Source organism: Spermophilus citellus, assembly GCF_964194105.1.
Source record: "Spermophilus citellus genome assembly, chromosome: 16".
Classification (NCBI taxonomy): domain Eukaryota; kingdom Metazoa; phylum Chordata; class Mammalia; order Rodentia; family Sciuridae; genus Spermophilus; species Spermophilus citellus.
Window position 1 is genome coordinate 9,289,082 of NC_138196.1, and position 24,769 is coordinate 9,313,850.

At 34.8% G+C, this 24,769-nt stretch overlaps 1 protein-coding gene across 1 annotated transcript in view; it reads right to left on the reverse strand.

The window, feature by feature from the left end:
• Positions 1-1,319: 1,319 nt before the first annotated feature.
• Positions 1,320-24,769, reverse strand: part of LOC308635076 (A-kinase anchor protein 9-like) — a 114,551-nt gene continuing 91,101 nt past the window's right edge. The window contains exons 30-42 of the mRNA XM_081269332.1: positions 23,902-24,387; positions 23,432-23,495; positions 23,178-23,299; positions 22,157-22,348; positions 21,747-21,935; positions 18,162-18,306; positions 14,066-14,285; positions 13,226-13,376; positions 7,409-7,638; positions 5,212-5,297; positions 4,017-4,146; positions 3,362-3,501; positions 1,320-1,700 (exon numbers count right to left, since the gene is read on the reverse strand). Of these exons, the coding sequence (XP_081125458.1) occupies positions 1,663-1,700; positions 3,362-3,501; positions 4,017-4,146; positions 5,212-5,297; positions 7,409-7,638; positions 13,226-13,376; positions 14,066-14,285; positions 18,162-18,306; positions 21,747-21,935; positions 22,157-22,348; positions 23,178-23,299; positions 23,432-23,495; positions 23,902-24,387 (2,193 nt within the window). The 3' untranslated portion in view covers positions 1,320-1,662. The remainder of the gene's footprint in view (positions 1,701-3,361; positions 3,502-4,016; positions 4,147-5,211; positions 5,298-7,408; positions 7,639-13,225; positions 13,377-14,065; positions 14,286-18,161; positions 18,307-21,746; positions 21,936-22,156; positions 22,349-23,177; positions 23,300-23,431; positions 23,496-23,901; positions 24,388-24,769) is intronic.

Sequence of the window (24,769 nt, forward strand, 5' to 3'; positions counted from 1 at the left end):
ACCTCATATAAATATGTAAAATAAAGGTCCATTGACAACTTAAAAAAGAAAAAAGTTAAGAACCCTAGGCAAAGCTGCTCTGTTAGTGAAGTTTGATTTCAGTTTTGCTTTATGGTGTTATGGCTTGAAACTAGGGCCTTGTGTATGCTAGGGGAGCACTGCAGATTTAGTTTTTAAACTACAGACTATTGAGAACTGCTGTTGCTAAGTACTTGTCCATCTGCTCTTTTTTTAATTTTTTAAAATTTATTCTGATTTGTTATACATGATGGCAGAATGCAATTCATTTTATATTACACATGTAGAACACATTTTTTCAAGACACTGGTTATACACAAAGTATTTTCACACCATTCATGTCTTATACATGTACTTAGGGTAATGATGTCTAACTCATTCCACCATCATTCCTATCCCTCTTGCTCCCTCCTCTCTTTTCCCCTCCCTCCCCTTATGTCCATCTGCTTTTGTCATGTGTCTACAACAAAATAGTCCTGAATGGCAATCATTTTAGCTTCTGGTTCTTACCCACAACTCTCCTCCACTTCCACTAGCTGTTTTAGGATACTTTTGCTATGTTTAGAAATCCTCATACTGAAGCCCAGCTGCTAATATTGAAACTTCCAAGAATGTACAACTCGTTACTATGCTTATTTGTGTTGATCTAAATCATAGGACATCAAAATCCTCCAGACATGAGCAACAAATACAATTCCTGTTTTAGCGAGTTGCCATGTTATTGGAACACTCTAGATAAAGAAACATCATCTGTGACAGCTTCCCACTCTGAATTGTGTTGGACAGCAGGAATTCTGTTTCATTCTGCTGAAATCTAATTAATAAATTTAGATTATTTGAGCTAAATGATTTTTGTGTCATAGTGGGCCACAGATTGTAAAGACATACCGTTAGATACATGTAAAACCAAATGTAATTGAATAAATATGGCTTTTAAGAAATATTATCCTTAGATATAAGTTGATGGAAAGGCAGAGGGAAAACCTTCATAGAAAACCCTAATATACAATTATATGAGGACAACTTTCTGTTTGAGTCCTAAGGTCTTGCGTATTTAAGATAAGTAATTTATGAGGATATGCACCAGGAACTATATGGCTCAGTTAAAAATGAAGAAGTTTCAAATACAGTGTGGTGAAAATGGTGAAGTCATTTTTATTTTCAGTGCTTTGACAAAATACCCCATAAAATTCAAAACTTCTACCATTATACAAAAATAGGTGTCTACAAGTGATATATTCTGTCTTCATCACCAGTAGCAAATATATTAGGCAGAAACATGTAATTTCAGTAGCCTTAAATGAAAAGTGCAGGACACCGCAAGCTACACATTCAGCAGTATCATATCGGCAAAATTTTAATCTTTTCACCCATTTGATAAATACACAAGGTTTATAATTTAATCATTTAAATTAACATTCTGCAAATATACATGTAATTTAGTGATTATTGTGCATGAATACATACACAATGCTTGTATGTACAAATTCCAGTTTGTTTTCATGTGCAAGAGATCTGATACAATCATAAGCTGTGTTTGTTTTGGTCCCATTAAATATTCACAATATAAAAGCACAAAAGAATCTTCGATTTACAAAAGAGAATTTGTTTAAAATCACTTCAACTTTTGATGTTTTTAAAGTATTATCTTCTCATACCACTATGAAATGTAGTAGTTGAACCTGTAAGAGAAAAACAAGACATTTTGCATGATTTTAGATAACAAAAAAATTACTCTTAACTCTCCATCAGAAAAAATGCCCTTTGTTCCTTAAACGTCTTATTTATAGTTCAACTGATTTTTAAAGAGATTTTGACTATACTTATAAGTCATCAAGAGTGGTTCTAAAGCAAGGAATCAAGACTCATGCTAATATAAAGTGTTCTAAAGGTTGAAGTTCTATATATTTTTAGTATATCCTAAAAAATATTTTGGTCTTCAGATTCTGGGTCTTGTGAAATTTGGACGCTTAAAACAAAACAAACCTTTAACCAACAAACAGACTTCAACTATAATAATGAGAGTTTCCTAGTACTACAAGTTACTTGTGTTAAACACATGAATTTTTTGAATGAATGAATGAAGAGATAACTACTAACTCAATCTGATATTAGTCCACAGTTTGTGGGACTAGTAGGAAAAGAGAATCATTAATAAAAGTTAAAAAAAACCTGTAAAAGTAGACTGAATACAATTCAAACTAAAATGATTCAAAATCTCTGGATCAGAAGTGAACTAAAGGAAGACAGGGTAAAGAAGTTTTCTCATAATGAATAGAAAATCCACTTCTGTTATCAAGTATGACACTTCAGGTATGTTTTTGAGGAAAGAAAAGTAAAAGATCATTGTTAGGATTTTTTTTTGGATCACTCTTAAAAGCACCAGGCAGTAGTAGGGATAATGGTTGTACTAAGTGATCAATCCTCTTCCTCACCAGTATCTGTATGCCTCACCACTTTCTACCATGCATTACCTCAGAGCACATTCAAACTAAAATGATTCAAAATCTCTGGATCAGAAGTGAACTAAAGGAAGACAGGGTAAAGAAGTTTTCTCATAATGAATAGAAAATCCACTTCTGTTATCAAGTATGACACTTCAGGTATGTTTTTGAGGAAAGAAAAGTAAAAGATCATTGTTAGGATTTTTTTTTGGATCACTCTTAAAAGCACCAGGCAGTAGTAGGGATAATGGTTGTACTAAGTGATCAATCCTCTTCCTCACCAGTATCTGTATGCCTCACCACTTTCTACCATGCATTACCTCAGAGCACATTCAAACTAAAATGATTCAAAATCTCTGGATCAGAAGTGAACTAAAGGAAGACAGGGTAAAGAAGTTTTCTCATAATGAATAGAAAATCCACTTCTGTTATCAAGTATGACACTTCAGGTATGTTTTTGAGGAAAGAAAAGTAAAAGATCATTGTTAGGATTTTTTTTTGGATCACTCTTAAAAGCACCAGGCAGTAGTAGGGATAATGGTTGTACTAAGTGATCAATCCTCTTCCTCACCAGTATCTGTATGCCTCACCACTTTCTACCATGCATTACCTCAGAGCACCTTCCCACATTAGTCTTCAATCATGTATTTTCTATGAGCAATCTACTGAATGAAGAGGTAGTAGGGGAATTATTTTGGGGTGGGCAGGATTTGAGGTGATAAATCATGTCTTGAATACTCTAAAGTTAGTTGTGCTGCTGGTTACACAGTTTAAGCTTTACCTAACTTGGTAAGTGAAGTAGATTTTATTCTAAACAATGAGGGTTAAGGAGTTTCAAAATGAGGAGAGCTGTGGGTCTAGCACTATGGCACTACCAATAAGTGGTTAAACTTAAGCACCTGTCTGTACAGTTCCAAGTCTTCTTTGTAGTGCCTCTAGCCGAGTGATATAATCTGCCAGGGCTCTATCAGGATCATAATTCTGAAGGTGAGAGCACGCTGTGGAACCAGGATTTAAATCAGCTAGGGTGCCTGGAGACCTAAGGATTAAAAGCAATGTACATATACCAAATTACCCAGAAACAATGCAATCACATTACACACCTGCCTCCTCCCCCACCCCCGAAAGGCAGGCCACGTACATATTATATGATCTATATCCCCAATGCTTCTAAGTTTGGGATGGGAAAGAAATTGGTCTTCAATAAATTCAAAGAAGCTAGTGCTTCATGAAAATGCCAAGTATAAACCCTGTCAGTTTGTCAGTAAATGTTGGATATGTAAAAATGCATCTGTCATGCAGACTAACATTTTCTCTAATGGCCAGGGACTTATCAATTTTAATCAACACTTTTTCCAATGTCTAACTATGGCATATAGTAAGCAACATTTGATCAGCTCTGTTTCCGTTAACCTTAGAAACCATTTACAAATTTAAAACCTAGCTTTGATTCTGGGCTATAGGTTAAACAAATTACAACTAAAGATGTCCATCTGCCAAAGTCCTATCAGTGTCCATCTTTCTCTGTTAAATATTAATACATTTAATTCTTACCTATTTTGAAATGGTAAAAGGCACCTAGGAGAATCCAGATCTGATCTTGAGCGGTATGTTGTATGTCTTGGTTCTCCATCTAGCTCTAGTTCATCAGAAGAATGATAAAATGGGTCAGTCTTTTCAGCACCTTAATGTAATGCAAGATGTTAAGAAACAAAGCAAAACACACCAAAAACTAAAAACCAAGCCCTTGAACATTTCTACAAAACAGTATTATACCATGTGTATATAGTGTATTATACCATGCTGTCTTACTTATAATAATAATTTTCAATTATTCTTGCTAAAGAAGAGAACAGTACAGATAAAACTTAAGCTTTCAATATTGTTATTGAAATTGAGTATTTCTGATATCTGAACTATGCTTCAAAGAAAAACTACTGAATTGGAGTATTTTATTTCTAAAAGACCTCAATCTTAGGGTTTCTGAATGTGTTATCATTTGGGGGAAAAGATAATGTGGATAAGAAAAATTAGACTAATGTAACCAGATCCTTTATGACTCCACTCTCCTTTTATAGGAAAAAAATGCAATCAAGATTTGCTAATTTTTGGTATGACAGAGATAAAAATTTCTCAGTGCAAGCATTTATATTTCAAAATACTTTCATGGAAATTTCCCTTTTCTCTGTACTCTGTGCTCCCCCGCTTTTGACCTCATCCTTATATCCCAAATGTTCAAGCCCTAATGTTCTTTCTACTTCATTCTAGGTGTAGAGAGAAGGAATTTTAACTGTTCTTATTTTTATACAATGTAGTAGTAAACTCAAATAATTCGAGTGTTATTAGATCATGAAAACTTCAAACCATAACCATTTTACATGACTAATAGCTATTCTCTCTTGAACCCAGAGCCTTAAGTGCCCCTACAGGGCAGCACTACTGGGAAATCTGGGACAAATACCATGTGTTTTCCAGTGCTCAATTTTTCATCTGTAAAGTGAGAATAATAGTAATTGTGATTACATCAAATTGGCAGAATATATGAAAAAAGCAGGGCTTAGTGTAGACCAGCGCCCACAAAAATCAGCAATTCTTATTCTCTTTAAAACAATGAAGTCCCTAGCCTTGTTAGTAATAAGGTCCTTTATCTTTGGAAAACCCTGGCTCCAGAATTTGCTATTTGGAAGATATTACATTTTCAATAATTTTAGAGGGCTGTAAATGTAGAAAAATGCTATTTTGACTTTACCTGGATTCAGTTCAAAGTCATCCCTGTTAACATTGGTGGAACCAGAACCTGTGACTTGCTGCCACCGTTGAACCAAAATTTTCATTCTAAAAAAAAGATTCCAAGATAAGACATCACAGCATATCTATAAAGATCATAAAATATACCATCTACAAAAATCATTTAAATATGAACACAGATCAGATTTCAACATAATCACAATTTCCTAATCCAAAACTATGTACATGCACTTGGGTTGATGGCAAAATTAACTGGAACAGAAGAACACAGTTGTAAGCTCCCCTCACCTCATTTTCAAGGGGAAGCAGAGGTCTTTGGTGTTGCAAGAATCAGGTTCTAGCTTTACAGATTAATGAGACAGGAAGAGATGGAGGGCAAAAAATACACAGAAAGAAAGTAGCTGCAGGAAACAGAACAGTGGATGAAAGGTAGATGAGAGGAAAAAAGAATAAAAGGACCCATAAGAGGGAGCTGGGAAAGCTGGAGGATGGGTGAGGCCATGTGACCAGGAACAAAAAACAATGCTGGCTTTAAATGAATGGGGGTATTAATGTCATCATATAGCTGCATTAGGTTTGCTGCATGGCCCATCTTGGCTTAGAGAGCTTTCTGGAGTGCCAGGGCTCTGTCAGGATCATAATTCTGAAGGTGAGAGCACACTGTGGAACCAGTCTGTTTCAAGACTCAATTTTAAGAGAGTCAAAATGTAAGTCTCCCCAAATTCCTCTAATCAAAATGACTTGTCTAACTCCTGAGACTTCACATGAGTGTCTCCTAAGTTCTGTGTATATGGCCCTTCCCCAACAGAAAGTGAGCTGTCTTTGGATTTTAGGCAGGTATTACATATTTTTCATCAATGTATCTGCCAGTGCTTACCCTTTATTTGCCAGACACAAGGTGACATTGGGAATGAGAAGTGGGAAAGGAGAAACTGGAGTGTGAGACTATAATAAGAAGAAGAGGCAGGCACAGTGGAAGACAAACAGGCCAGACTTGAGCTGTTTTTAGAGAGCCAGCATGGGTGCAATAGAGAGACCAGGCTAATTGTCCCTACTGGGTTTATAACCCCTCCTTGTCCCATTTTTTTTCATTTGTGAACTGACATTTGGAACTAAGGAAACTCAAGTTTCCAGTTTAAAAACACAGAAACAAAAGCAAAACTCATATTTTTCAGAAGAAAAAAAAAGAGCAAAATCCTTTGAAGAAGCATCAAATGTGACCTGGCAAGAACTACTTTAAGAAACAAAATTTCTTTGGGACTCTGCTGAGTTTCAGAGAAATAAAAAGGAGGGTACACATGGAGAAGCCTAAGTGTCTGAGTGATCTTTTTAAAATTTATTTTATTTTTTTAGTTGTAGATGGACACAAACCTTTATTTTTATGTGGTGCTGGGGATCAAACCCAGTGCCTCACACATGCTAGCCAAGCGCCCTACCACTGAGCCTCAGCCCCAGCCCCTGATTATCTTATCTACTAGTTAAGAGGGCAGTAGTGGTTCATGACTACAAGGTAGTTTCAACCACATATGGAATGAATGCCAAAGTTCCTAGCTTGTAACTACTAGGAAAAGAGTGACAAAAGCACTAGCAGAATCCCTGAAGGCCAACCTTGGACTTGAATGCAGAGGTAGAACAGGGCTTTCCAGAGTTGGGTAAAAAACAGATTATTTTAGTAGGAAAGGAAGACAGATGTATGCCGGCCTGAGGTGTGATTTTTCAAAAAAAACTTTTCCTTTTTATGACCTCTCTTATGTCTATGTATGTATAAGCTAGTTCATGGGTCTATTCAAATTAAAAAATGACAATTGGACTGGATATGCCAGCTTGAGTCACCAGCTGCATGTACCTAAGCAGGCCCTTTCCAAAGGGTATATTTACACAGTACAGAATAAAGAATCCTTGCTAAAAGGATGAAAACCCAGAGAGAAATTTATATTTTAGGGATGGCAAAGAAATACTATACAAACTTTTTTTTTCCTCCCTATGGTACTGGAGATTAAATCCAGAACTGCTCTACCACTGAGCCATATCCCCAACCTCTTTTGCTTTTTATTTTGACATAGTGTCTCAATAGGTTGCTGAGACTGGCCTCAAACTTGCAATGCTCCTGCCTTAGCCTTCTGAGTAGCTAGAATTACAGGACAAATATCCCTTTAGAGGGTCTCTGAATAAAATCAATTTTCTTTCAAAAACTTTACCGTGAAATTGCAATGGACACTCTGACAGCTGAACGAAATCTGGATAAGCCCTTTGGGCGGCTGATGAACTCCAGATTGGTGAAGGCTGGCTGACCCCCCATCCGGGCAAGCAGCGTTATGGTGGCATCCTCACATTCTTGGAATTCGCCCAATAATTGCAGCAGGTATTTCTTCTGATAAATGAGAGCTTTTCGAAAACTTTCTGCCCTCAAGTATTTACCATAAGTCCTCTACATTTAAAGAAGGGAAGAACATAAAGTCATTATTAAGAAGTCATTCAGATGTTGAGAGGGGAAGATGGCGGCGGGAAGTGAGTAAGCCGCTCCGTGCTCCGCGCCGCCGCGTCTGAAAAGATGAGGTAAAGATCATTAAAGGAGATCTGTCAATAAAGACCCAGCACCGTGTCAAGAAAGGGGCCTAGGTGGAGTGAATCCGCCACGACTCCAGCCAAGGTGGAGTGAGTCCACCATGACTTCAGCACGAGCAGTAAGGCTGCAGCCCGAGCTGCCCGGCTCCCTCGGCCCCTTCTCCTTCTCCTCTCCACCTTTCCGCTTTGCTTCTCCCCAGCTGTCTCTCCTCCCACGCTCAGTACCTAAATCTAGATCTCAATTTCTTTCCCCCACCCCGCCCGCACTCCTGCGTGTCCGGTACTGGCCCGCGCGGCCCCGAGGCGCTGCCTCCCCTCCCCCAGCCCGCACCCCCACCCCGGGTGTCCCGAAGGCCACAGCTGAACCGCCACCGCGCCGCCACCACCCGCGGAGCACCATAGAGCAGACTCTTCACCGTGCAAGTGAGCTGCCGAGTTAAATGGAACAGCTGATAAGATGAGTGACAATTTAAAATCTAAGTGATCCAACATGGCGGTGGACGCAGAGAGATCAAGTATCTAACCCCTTCAGCTGCGCGAGCATAGGGAGAAGTAAACTGTCAAAATACTGTTCGCTCAGGACCACTAGGCATTGTTGAGCTGAAGGGGATCCCGGGCAAACAGTCTGCCCCTCTCATAACACACCGAGCCCGGATTGGGCTGCATTCTAGTTCTGGTTCACCTGCTTCTAGTGACTCAGCACTAATGATCCCACTGAAATAACTAGTCGGCCCACCTGAACTCACAGAGGTAAAAGCCAACTGAGCAGGATAGTCAGACCCAGGGTATCCCTCTGCTGACAACAGGTCCCTTGCACCAGCTACCAGGGGAGTTGCTACCTGAGGGCAAACAAATTCGCTGGGGGTCCTCAGCCCCAAGCCCTACAAACTTAGGGTCTGAGGGAGGCAAACAGAAAGGGTGTGCCCAGGCATCCATGGAAACAGGGCTCCCAGGAGCAGCAGACCCGGCGTGTAGCCAGTATTGTGGCGAGCTTCACAGGTGAGTGGGGCCTGGCTTGAGGAACCACAAGAGAAGGCCCTAGGCACTCAGGATTGGAGACCCGCACAGTCTGGGAAGAAGAGCTGAGGAACAGTGATTGGTTCCCACCCATCAAGAAGAGAAGCCTGGCCCAGTTCCCACCTACTGGAATAGAAGTTAATTGAGCTCTATGACTGCATTTAATATTATTATTATTATTTTTATTTTTAAATGATTATTATTGGTATTTTTTTTAATTTTATTTTCACTTTTTGTTGTTGATGTTGTTGTTGCTCTTCAACTTTCTTATTAATGGTTTCAATTTTTAAAATTCTTTTTATTTTATTATTATTACTATTATTTTTTAAACTTTAATTTCCACTTGTTATTATCATTATAATTTTTTTTTGGTTTTAAATTTTTATTTTTTCATTTTTTTCTTTCTTTCTTTTCACTTTTTTCTTTTGTCTTTTCATTTCTTTTCAATTTTCTTATTCCCCCTTTCTTGAATTCTACCTGCCTACACTCACTCTCTTTAGTGACTTCTTCCCTTCCCTTCTAATATCTCTCCTCCCAAGCATCAAATAAATTTATAAGAGTAAACAGTAACTCAGCAGTCAAACAGAACAAGAAGTATCATGAGCATAAAAAAGCAAGGAAGAAAAGGAGTACAAACAATGAAGGACAGCCTAAATATTCAGGAGGACCTGGAGTCATCAGAAAAATGGCCATATAAAGAACTCAAGGAACACCTTAGACAGATGGAAAGGAACCTTAAAGATCACATTGAAAATGAATTACATAAGCAGATAAAAGAAGAAGTTAAGCATCTTTATCAGGAGATAGAGATTATAAAAAAAATCAAACAATAATTCTAGGAATGAAGGAAATGATAAACCAAATTAAAAACTCAATCGAGAGTATCACTAACAGAGTGGAGCAAGTAGAAGCCAGAACGTCAGATAATGAAGACAAAATATATCATCTTGAAAAGAGTCTAGCCAACTCAGATAGGCTGGTAAAAAATCACGAGAAAAACATCCAAGAGATTTGGGATAACTTAAAAAACCCAAACTTACGAGTCATCGGGATAGAGGAAGGCACAGAGATTAATGCCAAGGGAATGAGTAACTTGCTGAATGAAACAATTACAGAAAACTTTCCAGAAATAAAAAAGGAAACAGATATACAAATTGTAGATGAATACAGGACACCGAGCACACAAAATCACAGTAGACCAACGCCAAGACACATTGTTATGAAGATATCCAATATACAGAACAAAGAGAAAATATTAAAAGCTACAAGAGAAAAGAGGCAGATTACATTTAGGGGTAAACCAATAAAGTTAACAATGGATTTTTTATCACAGACGCTGAAAGCGAGAAGATCCTGGAACAACGTATTTCAAACACTGAAAGACAATGGATGCCAACCAAGAATTCTGTAGCCAGCAAAATTAAGCTTCAGATATTACAACAAAATAAAAATCTTTCATGATAAACAAAAGCTAAAAGAATTTGTAGCCAGAAAACCAGCATTGCAAAGCGTCTTGAGCAAAACTCTACGCGAGGAAGAAATGAAAAACAATAACCAAAAGCATCAGCGGGAAGTGCCTCGGTAAAGACAGAGGACGGGGGGAAAGATAATCATGGAGAAACAAACTAATTTTTTTTTAAAAAAAGGATAAATAATCAAACATGGATGGAAGTACAAACCATATATCAATAGTAACTCTAAACGTTAATGGCTTAAACTCTCCAATAAAGCGACATAGGCTGGTAACATGGATTAAAAAAACAAATCCAACAATATGCTGCCTCCAGGAGACAATCTGATTGGAAAAGACATACACAGGCTCAAGGTAAAAGGTTGGGAAAAAAATATACCACGCACACGGTCCTCGTAAACAAGCAGGGGTGGCCATTCTCATATCGAATAAAATCAACTTCAAGACTAAGTTAATCAAAAGGGATAAGGAAGGACATTATATACTGTTAAAAGGAACCATTCACCAAGAAGACATAACAATTATCAATATTTATGCACCAAATAATGGCGCTGCGATGTTCATAAAACAAACTCTCCTCAAGTTCAAGAATCATACAGACCACAACACAATAATTATGGGTGACTTCAACACACCTCTCTCACTATTGGACAGATCCTCCAAACAAAAGTTGAATAAAGAAACTATTGACCTCAATATCACAATCAATAACCTAGACTTAACTGACATATATAGAATATATCAACCATCATCAAGTGGATATACTTTTTTCTCAGCAGCACATGGAACCTTCTCAAAAATAGATCATATATTATGCCATAGGGCAACCCTCAGTAAATATAAAGGGGTAGAGATAATACCATGCACTTTATCAGATCATAATGGAATGAAACTGGAAATCAATGATAAAAGGAGGAAGGAAAAATCCTACTTCACATGGACAATGAACAATACGTTACTGAATGATCAATGGGTTACAGAAGACATAAAGGAGGAAATCAAAAAATTCTTAGAGATAAATGAAAATACAGACACAACATATCGGAATCTATGGGACACGATGAAAGCAGTTTTAAGAGGGAAATTCATCGCCTGGAGGTCATTCCTGAAAAAAAGGAAAAACCAACAAATAAATGAGCTCACACTTCATCTCAAAGCCCTAGAAAAGGAAGAGCAAAACAACAGCAAATGTAGCAGAAGGCAAGAATTAATTAAAATCAGAGCAGAAATCAATGAAATTGAAACAAAAGAAACTATTGAAAAAATTAACAAAACAAAAAGTTGGTTCTTTGAAAAAATAAATAAGATTGACAGACCCCTAGCCATGCTAACGAAGAGAAGAAGAGAGAGAACTCAAATTATTAACATACGGGATGAAAAAGGCAATATTACAACAGACACTTCAGAAATACAGAAGACAATTAGAAATTATTTTGAAAACATATCTTCCAATAAAATAGAAGATAGTGAAGACATCGATAAATTACTTAAGTCATATGATTTGCCCAGACTGAGTCAGGAGGATACTCACAACTTAAACAGACCAATATCAATAGATGAAATAGAAGAAGCAATCAAAAGACTTCCAACCAAGAAAAGCCCAGGACCAGATGGGTATACAGCAGAGTTTTACAAAACCTTTAAAGAAGAATTAATACCAATACTTTTCAAGTTATTTCAGGAAATAGAAAAAGAGGGAGCTCTGCCAAATTCATTCTATGAGGCCAACATCACCCTGATTCCGAAACCAAAGACACCTCAAAGAAAGAAAACTACAGACCAATATCTCTGATGAACCTAGATGCAAAAATCCTCAATAAAATTCTGGCGAATCGGATACAAAGGCACATCAAAAAAATTGTGCACCATGATCAAGTAGTATTCATCCCTGGGATGCAAGGATGGTTCAATATATGGAAATCAATAAATGTTATTCACCACATCAATAGACTTAACATAAGAACCATATGATCATCTCGATAGACGCAGAAAAAGCATTTGACAAAGTACAGCATCCCTTTATGTTCAAAACATTAGAAAAACTAGGGATGATAACAGGAACTTACCTCAACATTGTAATGTTATTTTTTTAGTTTTTTAAAAATATATTTATATATATTTATAGGTGGACACAATACCTTTGTTTTATTTTTTTTATGTGGTACTGATAATCGAATCCAGTGCCTCACGCATGCTAGGTGAGCACTCTACCACATGAGCCCCAGCCCCAGCTCCAGCCCCCAATGTTCATTTTAAATCTTCTTGAAGTATAACAGAAGGGCTCCTGGTACCAGGAAAGTATTCTTTTTACCCTTCTTTAAGAGGAAACAGGAACCAAAAAACTACTTTAGTATTAAACTGACATAACTGCCCTATTTATCAAAATGTGTGTGTACTAATTCATATCCCAAAAATATGGTGCAGCAGAGCAATCTGTCTGCTTCCTTGGATGTAACAAAAATTTATCGTACCATTAACATTTCTTCATAATTCAGTTTAGATAACACTACAACAATATTCAACACATACAAGAGTCTAAGGTTGTCATTTTTTTAAAAATATCTTTTTAGTTATAGAGGGACAGAATACCTTTATTTATTTATTTTTACGTGGTGCTGAGGTTTGAACTCAGTGCCTCACACGTGCTAGGCAAGCGCTCTACCACTGAGCCACAATCCCAGCGATTAAGGTTGACATTTTATTTATTTATTTATTTATTTATTTTAAAGAGAGAGTGAGAGAGGAGAGAGAGAGAGAAAGAATTTTTAATATTTATTTTTTAGTTCTCGGCGGACACAACATCTTTGTTGGTATGTGGTGCTGAGGATCGAACCCGGGCTGCACGCATGCCAGGCGAGCGCGCTACCGCTTGAGCCACATCCCCAGCCCAAGGTTGACATTTTAGACAGAGAAAAATCTCAAGAGTTTAGAGTTTCCAAAAATAAAAGGGCAAAGAGAATACCTCAAGTTGTTCTTTATCACTCTCTTCATTGCGTCCCAATTTGGCTTTTTCCTTCTCTAAGGCCCATTGGAGCTCTCTTGATTTTTTCTGTTCACTTGCTAGTGTATCATTAAGCAAACGTAGTTCATCAGTATTGTCTTTTACTTCCAATCTAAATAAAATGAATAAATGAACTTTCATAAAACTATTCTATGTATTGAGAGAAACAGGCAACATTTTCACTAAAGGGCTGAGGCATATTATAAACTACCTAATAGAAAAATATAAACTATTTAGAGATTAAGGATTAACTGGTTTATTTCAAATTACCTGTTCCTAGTAGTACAACTACCATTATTTACCAATGTAACAATTATCCAATCTGTTTCTAGAAAAGAATATTAACAAAACATTTCCCTTGTCTTTTACTGAACATGGGAATTGTCATGCATTTTTACAAACGAAATACCTTAGTATTTACACCAACAAATATATCCTTTTCATAAGCATTATATCTTCAAATACTGTGTATTTTAGCTAACTAAATTCTGAAACATATTGAGATCATAAAGGTTAAGTTCATATTGGCTGCAGGTAAAATAAAGATCACAAGTATATCTTATACAAGTCTCAAATAGAACTGAGGGCCACAATACAGATTGGGCCAAAACAATCTTAAACTTATAATTTGGAAAAATTGGGGATTTTCACCCTCTACTGTAGTTTTTTCCTATGAATAACAAAATCACATGCTACTTAAACAACATGTATTTTATTTTTATAATATCTGCATAATATATATGACAAATTTACTCCAATTCCTTCACTAATACACGTTTATAATAAGGAAGTGTGGTATACCTGAATGCTTCTAATTCCTTTAGATGCTTATGCTGTGCCTTGAGTGTTGTTTCAAGTTCCGATTCCGTTTGCACAAGTTCATTTTTTAGTTCAGCAACTACCATTTTTTCTGAACTCAGGTGTTCTTGAAGTTCACTTGCTTTGTCTTTCATATTGCTGAGCTCCACTTGCATCTCCAGAATTTGAGACTGCTTCTGCTGCACAGTATATTCCAAAAGTTCTAAAGAAAAAATGATCAATATTTATAATTTAACCTAGTAACTCCTATTTGGTTTATAAATATTTTATTGATAAGAACTGATTTGTAGCATAGGAGATAACTGCAAAGCAATCATGAAAGGATTACAGTCCCCAAAGTTTAATACAAATAAACTTTATGCATGTTTTCCTCATAGTGGTAGTGGCCAAGATTTCAGAAGTATTTATGAAAATAATAAAAGTTTAACAACAGGGGCTGGGGTTGTGGCTCAGTGGTAGAGTGCTTGCCTAGCATGCATGACGCACTGGGTTTTATCCTCAGCACCACGTAAATGTAAAAACAAAGATATTGTGTCCACCTAAAAATAAAATATATAAAAAAATTTAAAAAAACAATTTCTTTATTTATTAATTTTAGTTGTAGATGGACACAATACTTTTATTTATTTATTTTTATGTGGTACTGGGGATTGAACCCAGTGCCTCACACAGTTAGCCACAACCCCAGCCCTCCAAGAACTTTTGAAAATCGCACATAGTACTTGTAGGAGTCATTCATGTATCTATGACTATAATGGTTGCTTCTTTTGTTCAGCCTCTCTTTGCAGACAGTCCTTAGGAACTTTACTTTTATAATTGTTCCAGAAATGGAAGTCCAAACTCCAGTTGAGATCTTGTTTTTTTCAATAAAAACGAACCAAAACCTCCATAATACACATTTGTTACAATGAAAACAAACTCAAGAATTTAAATCTCGGCCAGGTGTGTGGTGAAAGCCTGTAATCCTAGTGGCGCAGGAGGATCATGAGTTCAAAGCCAGCCTCAGGAATGGTGAGGTGCTAAGCAACTCAGTGAGACTCTGTCTTTACATAAAATATAAAAGAGGGCTCAGTGGTTGAGTTCAGTCCCCGAACTAAAATCTTATACATGTTAAATAAGAACAGGTTACAAAATATGCATCAGGATCCTGTTTTTATGACAAAAAATATACTTATGTACATATGGACATTGAAAAGGTCTGTAGACATATTTACTTGGGTGTTAAATAGTCATTATTTTAGGATTTATGTGACTCAAGATGTGATTTTTACTCTCTTGTTTTTCTATCCCACCATAAATATGTAACACTACATATTTAATAAGAAAAGTTTTTACTTAAAATTCTAGCAAAGTTCATCAATAGACATTACAATTAGTAAGAATGATATTACAAGAAGGACATAACATTGACTTTAGATGATAATCATGTTAATTTAGCTTTTAAAACTATTTCTTAGGGGTAGAGGTTAATAATTTACACATATAAACATGAATCTACAGAGATAAGACTTCAATAGCATTCTATATAAACAATATTAATTACCTTTAAAACTTTTCAATTAAGCCTTTGTCTACAGGGATATGTTTAATTTAACTTATTATACCTGTTTTCTCTGAAGAATTTTAACATGATTCAGCTTTTCAATGACAAATTTTGAGCTTGTGTTGTGATTTTAAAGTCTGCAAAAGCACAGGTGTTTCTATCATCACTACATGAAACAGTTACTAAAGATGCATGTGTTCTCAATAGATACGATAAGAATTTAATAACGATTTCCATTTATAGTTAAATTAAATAGACTTTTATCAGAAAGTGGGGAAAAGATCCAAGCAAGCGTATCACAAAAACAATAATCCAAATAGTTGATAATCATATGAAAAAGCACTAAGCCACCTGAATAATTAAAATCAATTAAAACTACAATTATGTACTGCACACCAAACGGATTGGAAAGTTGGCAAAGTTGTATATAACATAACTCTCACATACTGCTAGTGCATGCACAAATTGACAAAACTACTTTTTAAAAAAATATTTATTTTTTAGTTGTAGTTGGGCACAATATCTTTATTTTATTTATTTTTATGTGGTGCTGAGGATCAAACCCAGGGCCTCCAATGTGCTAGGTGAGCACTCTACCTGTGAGCCACAACCGCAGCCCCTAACAAAACTACTCTTTAAAATAGTTTGGTTTTCTCTAATAAATTTAAAGATATGAATCCTATGACCCAGCAATTTCACTCCTAGAAAGACATAAGCACAACTGCATTAGAAACACTTTGCAACAGTGTCCACAGCAGCATTGACTCTAATAGCTAAAAAGCAGAAACAATCCAAATCTAATCAACCACAGAATGAAATATTATATAAGTTGTAGAATATCCAAACAAGAGAATTCTATATGGTAACAAAAATGAACTATAGATAAATGCAGTAAGTTGGGATAATTCAGGAAGGTGACAGAAGCAAGACATAAAATATACAGATAAAGTTCAAAAATAGAAAAACTAACATATATGATTTTGGAATATATAAATTAGTAATAAAACTAAAGAAAAATCAGGATAACCTCTAAGTTACTAAAGAGGGGGCGGCTTTAGGATGTGGGCAATGTTCTACTTCTTAACACGAGCAATGTCTCCTCCACAGACATTCATATAATAATGTTATACTGGGGCTGGAGTTGTGGCTCAGCAGTAGAGTGCTCGCCTAGCATGTGCGAGGCCCTGGGTTCAATCCTCAGCACCACATAAAAATAAATAAATTTTAAAAAAGGTATTAAGTCCAACTACAACTAAAAAATAAATATTAAAAAATTTTAAAAAAATAATGTCATACTGAAGAGTTGAATTGTTCACTTTTCTGTATGTTGTTATAGTTAAATTTTTAAAAAGAGGGATTAAAAAAGAAATGGCTACTTTCATTATGGATTTCCTTTTCCTTTAGGTAGTTATCCTCTAGTATGTAAAACACCTTTCTTAATGTACAGCTTTAAGAGAGTTCAACATCTCTAGCAATTAGAGAAATGCAAATCAAAACTACTCTAAGATTTCATCTTACTCCTGTCAGAATGGCAATCAATCATCAAGAATACAGGCAACAACAAATGTTGGCGAGGATGTGGTGGAAAAGGCATACACTCATACATTGCTGGAGGGACTACAAATTGGTGCAACCACTATAGAAAGCAGTATGGAGATTCCTCAGAAAACTGGGAATGGAACAACCCTTTGACCCAGCTACCCCATTCCTTGGTTTATATACCCAAAGGACTTAAAATCAGCACACTATAGTGGTGCAGCTGTATCAATGTTTATAGCAGCTCAATTCACAATAGCTTATCTATGGAACCAACCTAGGTGTCAATCAACAGATGAATGGATAAAGAAAATGTGGTATATATACTCAATGGAATATTACTCAGAGCTTTAAAGAAGAGTGAAATTATGGCATTTGCCAGAAAATGGTTGGAGTAGGAGAATATCATGGTAAGCAAAATAAGCCAATCCCATAAAACTAAAGGCCAAATGTTTTCTCTAATTTGTGAATGCTAATTCACAATAAGGTGGGGGTTAGTAGGAAAGAATAGGGTTACCTTAGATTAGGTAGAGGGAAGTGATGGGAGAAGAGGGGAGGAAATTTGGGGATAGGAAAGATAGTAGAATGAAACAGATATTATTACTGTATGTATATATGTGACTACATGACCAATATGATTCTTCAACATGTATACTCAGAAAAATGAGAAATTATATCCCATCTATGCATGATATATCAAAGTGCATAAATGAATTCTACTGTCATGTATAACTAATTAAAACAAACAAACAAACAAAAAGAGACCATGAAATTAATTTGTTTAACTTGGTCAAGGTAAGGCTACTGTATTTAAAATTAGATACAGTTGTTTAAAACCAATTTGACAATCCTCTAGCCACTACAGTAATCAATATAATTAATGTTATGAAAATGAGAAATCAATACACTAAAAGGAAATGTTTTAACTGAGTAATAATAATGTAAAGTGAAATATTTTCACCAATTTGTGTAATTATATGAGTCTGTTTTGTAACATACCTAGGTTTGGTTTATCATTTTCTTGTTCTCTTTTCAAGGTCATTTTCTTGTCATTAATTTGAGCACGTAGTACTTCAATTTCAGATAATAAGCTTCTTCTGTCTATTTTTTGGAGATATTCCATAGCTGCTTGATATTCAATACCCTTTTTGTAACAAAGGAAAAAAAAATCAAGTGAAGAGAGTTGTAAAGATAATAAAATTAACAACCAGAAGTCTGAAGAATAAATGAACCACACATGCTAAAGTTTTTTTCTTTTAAAAATTTCATTATTTTTCTTGTCTAAAATGTGGGAAGATTTCTTGCAGATAGATGCTTCTTTACCTCTAAATACTGTAGTGTATTTCCTAAAAATAAGAGCATTCTTTTACATAACTGCAGTACAATGATCAAAAGAGTAATTAACTTATCATAATATTATCTGGTATAGAGAGTTTATTCAAATTTTGCCAAAAGTTCTTTAAGAAAAAAAAGTGATTCATTCCTTTGTCTTTTGTGATCTTAAAATTTTTAAAGAGTACAGACAGGTTATTTTGTTACATGTCCATTAATTTAAAAAAACTTTTTTGGACTAATGTAAGTCAAACTACTTGAGGGGTTCAGCCAGCTTTCCCCAATAATAGCTTATATAATCAGAGCACATTATCAAAACTAAGAAACTGACATGGATAAAATTCTATTTAAACTATAGGTTTTAATAAAATTTCATTTGTTTACATGTACTCATTTTTTCTCTTGGCATACAGTACTATGAAATTTCATCACTTGAACAGGTTCATATATATGTACCACAATAAGGGTACAAATTATTTCAATCACCACGGAGACTACTCTGTAGTCCTACCCTCTCTCCCTAATCCTAACCTCTGGCAACTACTGATATGTTCTCTATCACTATAATTTTGTCATTTTTAGAAGTTACATAACACACAGGAAGTTTAGGGTATTGATTGTTCCTTTTTTAATTGGTGAATAGTATTTCATTGTATGAATATATCACAGTTTCTCCATCCATTCACTTACTGGAAGACATCTGGGTTGTTTCAAGTATTTGATTATTACAAAGAAAATTACTGTGAACATTCATAAATAGGTTCATAAATAGACACAAGTTTTCATTTCTGTTGATTAAATATCTACAAGTGTGACTGCTACGCTGTGTAACAGATGTACGTTTACCTTTACAAGACACTGCCAGATTTAGTTTCCAGAGTAGCAGTCCTACTTTACACTGCTTACCAGCAATGTATGTGACATGCAGTTTCTCTCCCTCTTTACCAGCACTTGGTGGAGTCACTATTTTTTATTGTGCCCAGTCTAATAGATGCATGGTGGCCTCAGTTGGTTGTGGTCTCATATTTCCCCAAGTGGATTCTGATTATGCATTTCATAGAAGTACAACAAATTAATTCCTTCGTATTAGGAAGTACTCGATGTCTTTCTTTCCTCATTACTGGTAATATTGATTCTGATCATTTGGGTGGGGTTTGCAAGGTTTCTCCAGTGTAAAGTTACTGTTTTTCCTTTTGTAGTTAAAAATGCTCTTTTAGGAATTTTACTTTTCTTATCAACTTTTTCACATTAGTTTTAGCATCCACTGTTGATTATTGCTGAATTGATCGTTACTATATTGTTGAATAAAGTATGATCTTATAATTCCTTTGTTCCTTCTACATTTAATAGCTGGCATTCAACTGTGATAATATATATCCATCTATATGAGCTCATGAATTCTTATTTTACTCTTAACTTTAAAATCTGTCACTTTCATTTTGTTTGATCTTTTAATTTTCTAACTTTGGCCAGTGAGGGAACCTTCAACAGGCTTCTGTGACCTTCTGTCATATTCCCTTATTTCTTTGAATAATTCTTTACATGCTGGCAAAATGAGGGATTCCAGGTTTACCTTATTGTCTTCCTACTCTATTCTTGGAATCACCAGATTCAAAAGGATTCCTAATTCTTTTTAATGGATAATATATTTAAAAAAATCAAGTCCTGGGTACTAAGTATTGTGAGAAGATTTTAAAAAATTTTGTTTTAGTTGTAGATGGACACAAAACCTTTAACTTTTTGTTTTTTAAAGAGAGAGTGAGAGAGGGGGGAGAGAGAGAGAGAGAGAAAGAATTTTTAATATTTATTTTTTAGTTCTCGGCGGACACAACATCTTTGTTTGTATGTGGTGCTGAGGATCGAACCCGGGCTGCACACATGCCAGGCGAGCGCGCTACCGCTTGAGCCACATCCCCAGCCCAAAAACCTTTAATTAATTAATTTATTTATATGTGGTGCTAAGGATCTAATCCATCAATATACACTGAGTTGCAACCCCAGCCCTGTGAGAAGATTTTTAACTACTGATTTGATTCTGTTGTAGGTCTTTTCAGGTATTTTATTTCTTCCTGCATGAATTTTGATAAGTGATTTTTTAAAAATTTCACCTCATTTTTTTTATTTTTATAAATAAAATAATTTATAATATTTTGTTATTTTATTTGTTGCATGTTTAATTATGATCTCATCTTCATTTATAACATTTAAAAATCATAATGAATTCTCCAGAAAAGATTTTCTTATTAGCATTTTCAAGGAACCAATTTTTAATGTTTTACCCTCTATATTGTACTGGTTATACTTTATTATAGTTAATCCTCATTATTAATGGATCCTGTGTTTTCAGATTTGTCTACTTGATAAAAAGTTTTTGTAACCCTCAAATCAATACTTGTATTGCTTTGTCAGACATAGTTAGAGTAGTAAAAAATTTAAATTTCCTCATGCACATGTTCCTGGCTGAGTTAAACAAGGGCATACTCTACCTTTGTATTTTAGCTCTCATATTGTACACAAATGTCCTGTTTAGTAACTTGTTTTTCCATATTGTGCTTTTTATTTGTGATTTCATGGTTTTAAATGGCCCACAAGTGAAGGGCTTGGTGTTCCTAAGTGCAAGAAATCTGTGATGTGCTTTAAGGAGAAAATTGTGTTAGATAAGCTTCTGTATGATTGCTCTTTGCCGTGTTAAACATTAATGGATAATATACAACACAGAAAGTATTTTTTTCTTTTTTTAATGGTACTGAGTACTGAGCCCAGGGCCAAGAGTATGCTAGGCAAGCATTCTACCACTGAGATACATCTCTTCTCCCCTCCCCATATAAGATTTCTTTAAACACAACCACACAGAAAATAAGATCATGTATTGACTGGTTGGTGAAAATATTGTGATTGAGGCTTGCAGTAATCTATTCCTGTATTTCCCACAGGAGCAATGACTCCTTGTAGGTTTATAAAATATAACTACTGCAAATAATGAGAAGTGACTGTATCTTATTCCTTCTCTTTTCTTTAGGTTTTACTGCTCTTTTTAACTTTCCACGTTTGAGGACTATCTCATTAATTTTAAGTTTTTCTTACTTTCTAATATAAGACAAAAGGTAATGTTCTTCTCCTTAATACTCCTAGAGGCCCCTGTTAAAAATGCTAATCTTCATACTTAAATTAAGACTCTAAAACAAATCAGCAACTGATTTTCTTATTACTATTAAAAATAGTATTCTTTAAAATAAAATTTTGTTTTGATACCTGTTCTTGTATTCGCTGTTCCAAACACTTTAATAATCCAACTGCATCTTTAGTACCTAGAGCTGTCAGTTCAGTCTGAAATGCAGCTAGCAAAACATTGCGCTCCTTTAAGAAAACATGTTGGAGAGCAAGTAGAAATTCCCCTCGCCAGTCCGGGAGGCTCTCATGAGATTGAGAATTATCATAAACCTAGCAGAGTACAAATAACAAAAGTTAGGTTTCAAATAAGCATGTTTTTAAAACATTCCACTAACCAAAATAGGTATTTAAAAGAACGTATGTATTTTCAGACTCAAAAACACATACAATAATTTATGTGAAAATTCATATAAAAAAGAATTTAATTTACAAAGTTCATTATTGTCATTAAAAATAACAATGCTACATAGAATATAATATTCTTTGGGTACCTCAGATTCCCTTTGCACTTGTATTTTGGTAATTAAATCCTTAAGAGATGAGATGATCTTAAGGTAAGCTCTTCTCTCTTCTAGCCAAAATTCTGAAACCTGTTGAATAGAATGATCTTCTCCATCACCACATGGTGACTCAGTAAGAGAAAGCACCTGCATGCCCTCATTATGAACAGCTCTCAGTAATCCCTAGAAACCAAAATCCAAAAGCCAAAGTTATGACCACTCCTCCAAATACTGAAAAAATGAGAGCTACAAAGAAAAATAAATATTAAGCAATATAGCATTATGAAGCAAAATAGATTTAGAAAAGCAACTGCAGAAAAGAAACTCCAGGCACCTTTACTAAATGCCTTCTTCCTTTGGAGAGCTAAGTCAATTGCAATAGATGGTCTATGATTTCCATAGCTTTCATCTCTTAAGTTCCTTCAGTTTCATCTCTTAAGTTCCTTCAGATTTAATGATTAGCCACTGATTTGACCAAAAGAAATACTGTGAGAAAAACTTCCATTCCTTGAGACTGCTTTTATAATTTTGGCAAACAAAAACACCAATAATAAAAATTATTTTTTTAAATCTTCATAACATAATTATTTAATATATTGTATTTTATTATCTGTGGAATATGGGAATAAAATGAAATAGATTCTCATGGATTTTTTTTATTTTAAGTCATTTATTTTAGCCTGTTTTCACTTGAAGCATGAGGTGAGTGCTACTCTTTGCTTCTATTTGATGGGTAGACTGTACTAGACTTTGTTTGAGCAACCAGGGATGCTACTTCCAACATCCTTTTTCCTCAATATCTAGTTAACAGAGAATTGACAAAAAGATCTGGTCACTCACTAATCCTGGAAGAAAGGAGGGTGTGGAGGGCAGCATATTTTCTCCCTCTCTCTCTCCCTTCCTTCAATCTTTCTTGCTATACAAGTTTTTTCAGAGATCCAGTATATAACTTTAAATAAACTACAATGTTCAACATAGAAATTATACAGGCTAAGTTTATTAAAATATATACCTTTATTTTCTTTGGAAATGATTCTGTTAAATTTTCACCTTCTTCTCCTCGTCCTTCTGATGCTGTGTCAAATCCCTGATTTTGTGTAAGATAAACTCCCTGACTCCAGTCTGATCCAGAATCTAAAATAAAGAAAACAATCATTTGTTGTTAAACAAACAAACAAACAAAAATAAAAAAACATACCCTCTCCAAACAAAAATAACACGTTTTAATCAAATACTATAAACATTCCAGAATTTTATATAACTTACCACTGGAATATATTTCTCTAGTTTGGTAAGCATTAGAATACGTTAATTCAGGTATCAAGGATCCCTAATTAGAAAAAAGAAACAACATACATAAATATTTTTGTTTTAATAAAAACAGAACCCAAGGAACTATTTTGCTGTTATAATGCTGTAAAAAGAAAAAAAAAAGGAAAGAAAAAGAAAAAAACTCAATCTAAGCATACTTGAAATGAAACTATCTATGATTTATAACAAGTCTATAATTTTTTCCTTATGGATTTTACCATAGTAAGAAGAGATAGTTATTATTTAAGAACCATAACAAGTTGCAAATTTACATAAGAACTCTATTATCTAATACAATGGGGAAATTTAAATTCTAATAGTATAAAGAAGAGATATTTCCCAAATTTCTTTTAAAATTTTTGCTTAAAAACAGATTGTTGACAACAGTGGAAACTCCCCCCACATGAAAACAACAAAATAAATACCTCTTTAGGTCTCAGACACTGTATCACTGCCTTCAATGTACCACACTCCTCTGTCAGTAACTCAACAGCAACATAATGTTCCCTCTTTAAAGTTTCAGTTTCTGAAATATGTCTGGATTCCATATCCAAAATTTCAGCAGCATGAAGTTCTTGTATGTGTTCAATTATTTCAGTAAATTGCCTAATTATTTCAGAGACTTTTTCTGAGGAACAGCTAGTCTGTATATCAATTTGAATTCCTGCGTTTTTAACAAGAATTTGTGGAGTCTGGTTGCTCATGTTGACCTTGAGTATTTGGTCCATTTGGGATGCAGTGTTTTTACCTACTTCAATAGGAAGTGGCTCTAAGCAGATGTTTCTGTTTGTTGGTACTTCAGACTTATCCTCTTTTATTAAGAAGTGGGATAATTTCTTTTTTTCCTCATCAAGTTGATTCTTAACTTGGCTTAAATCTCTCTGAAGAGATGCCATATTTGTCTCTTTTACCTGAAACACAGATAAATTAAGTTGAAAATCTTGCACATCAAATGAAGAACTTACAGTGGAGAGGGAAAGAGTATAATTTCATTTATATGTTCACTTGCCTCAGAATAATAGGAAAATCACTTTGGAAACTGTAATACATATATACTTTCGCATGTATGTATGGTCACAGGTTACTACAAAATTGAAATAATTTTATTAGCCTTTACTTTTGTTTCTCAAGGGATTTAAGTTCTCTTTAACAGCAGTTTTTCACTTCCTTTACTAAAAGACTAGAGATTAAAAGCATTCTTCTAATATAAAGATTCCTAGCAAAACAAGCAAGGATATGATGAATAGATTTATAACAATGGAATTTTTCAAAAAGACTTGTAAATTTAGTTTA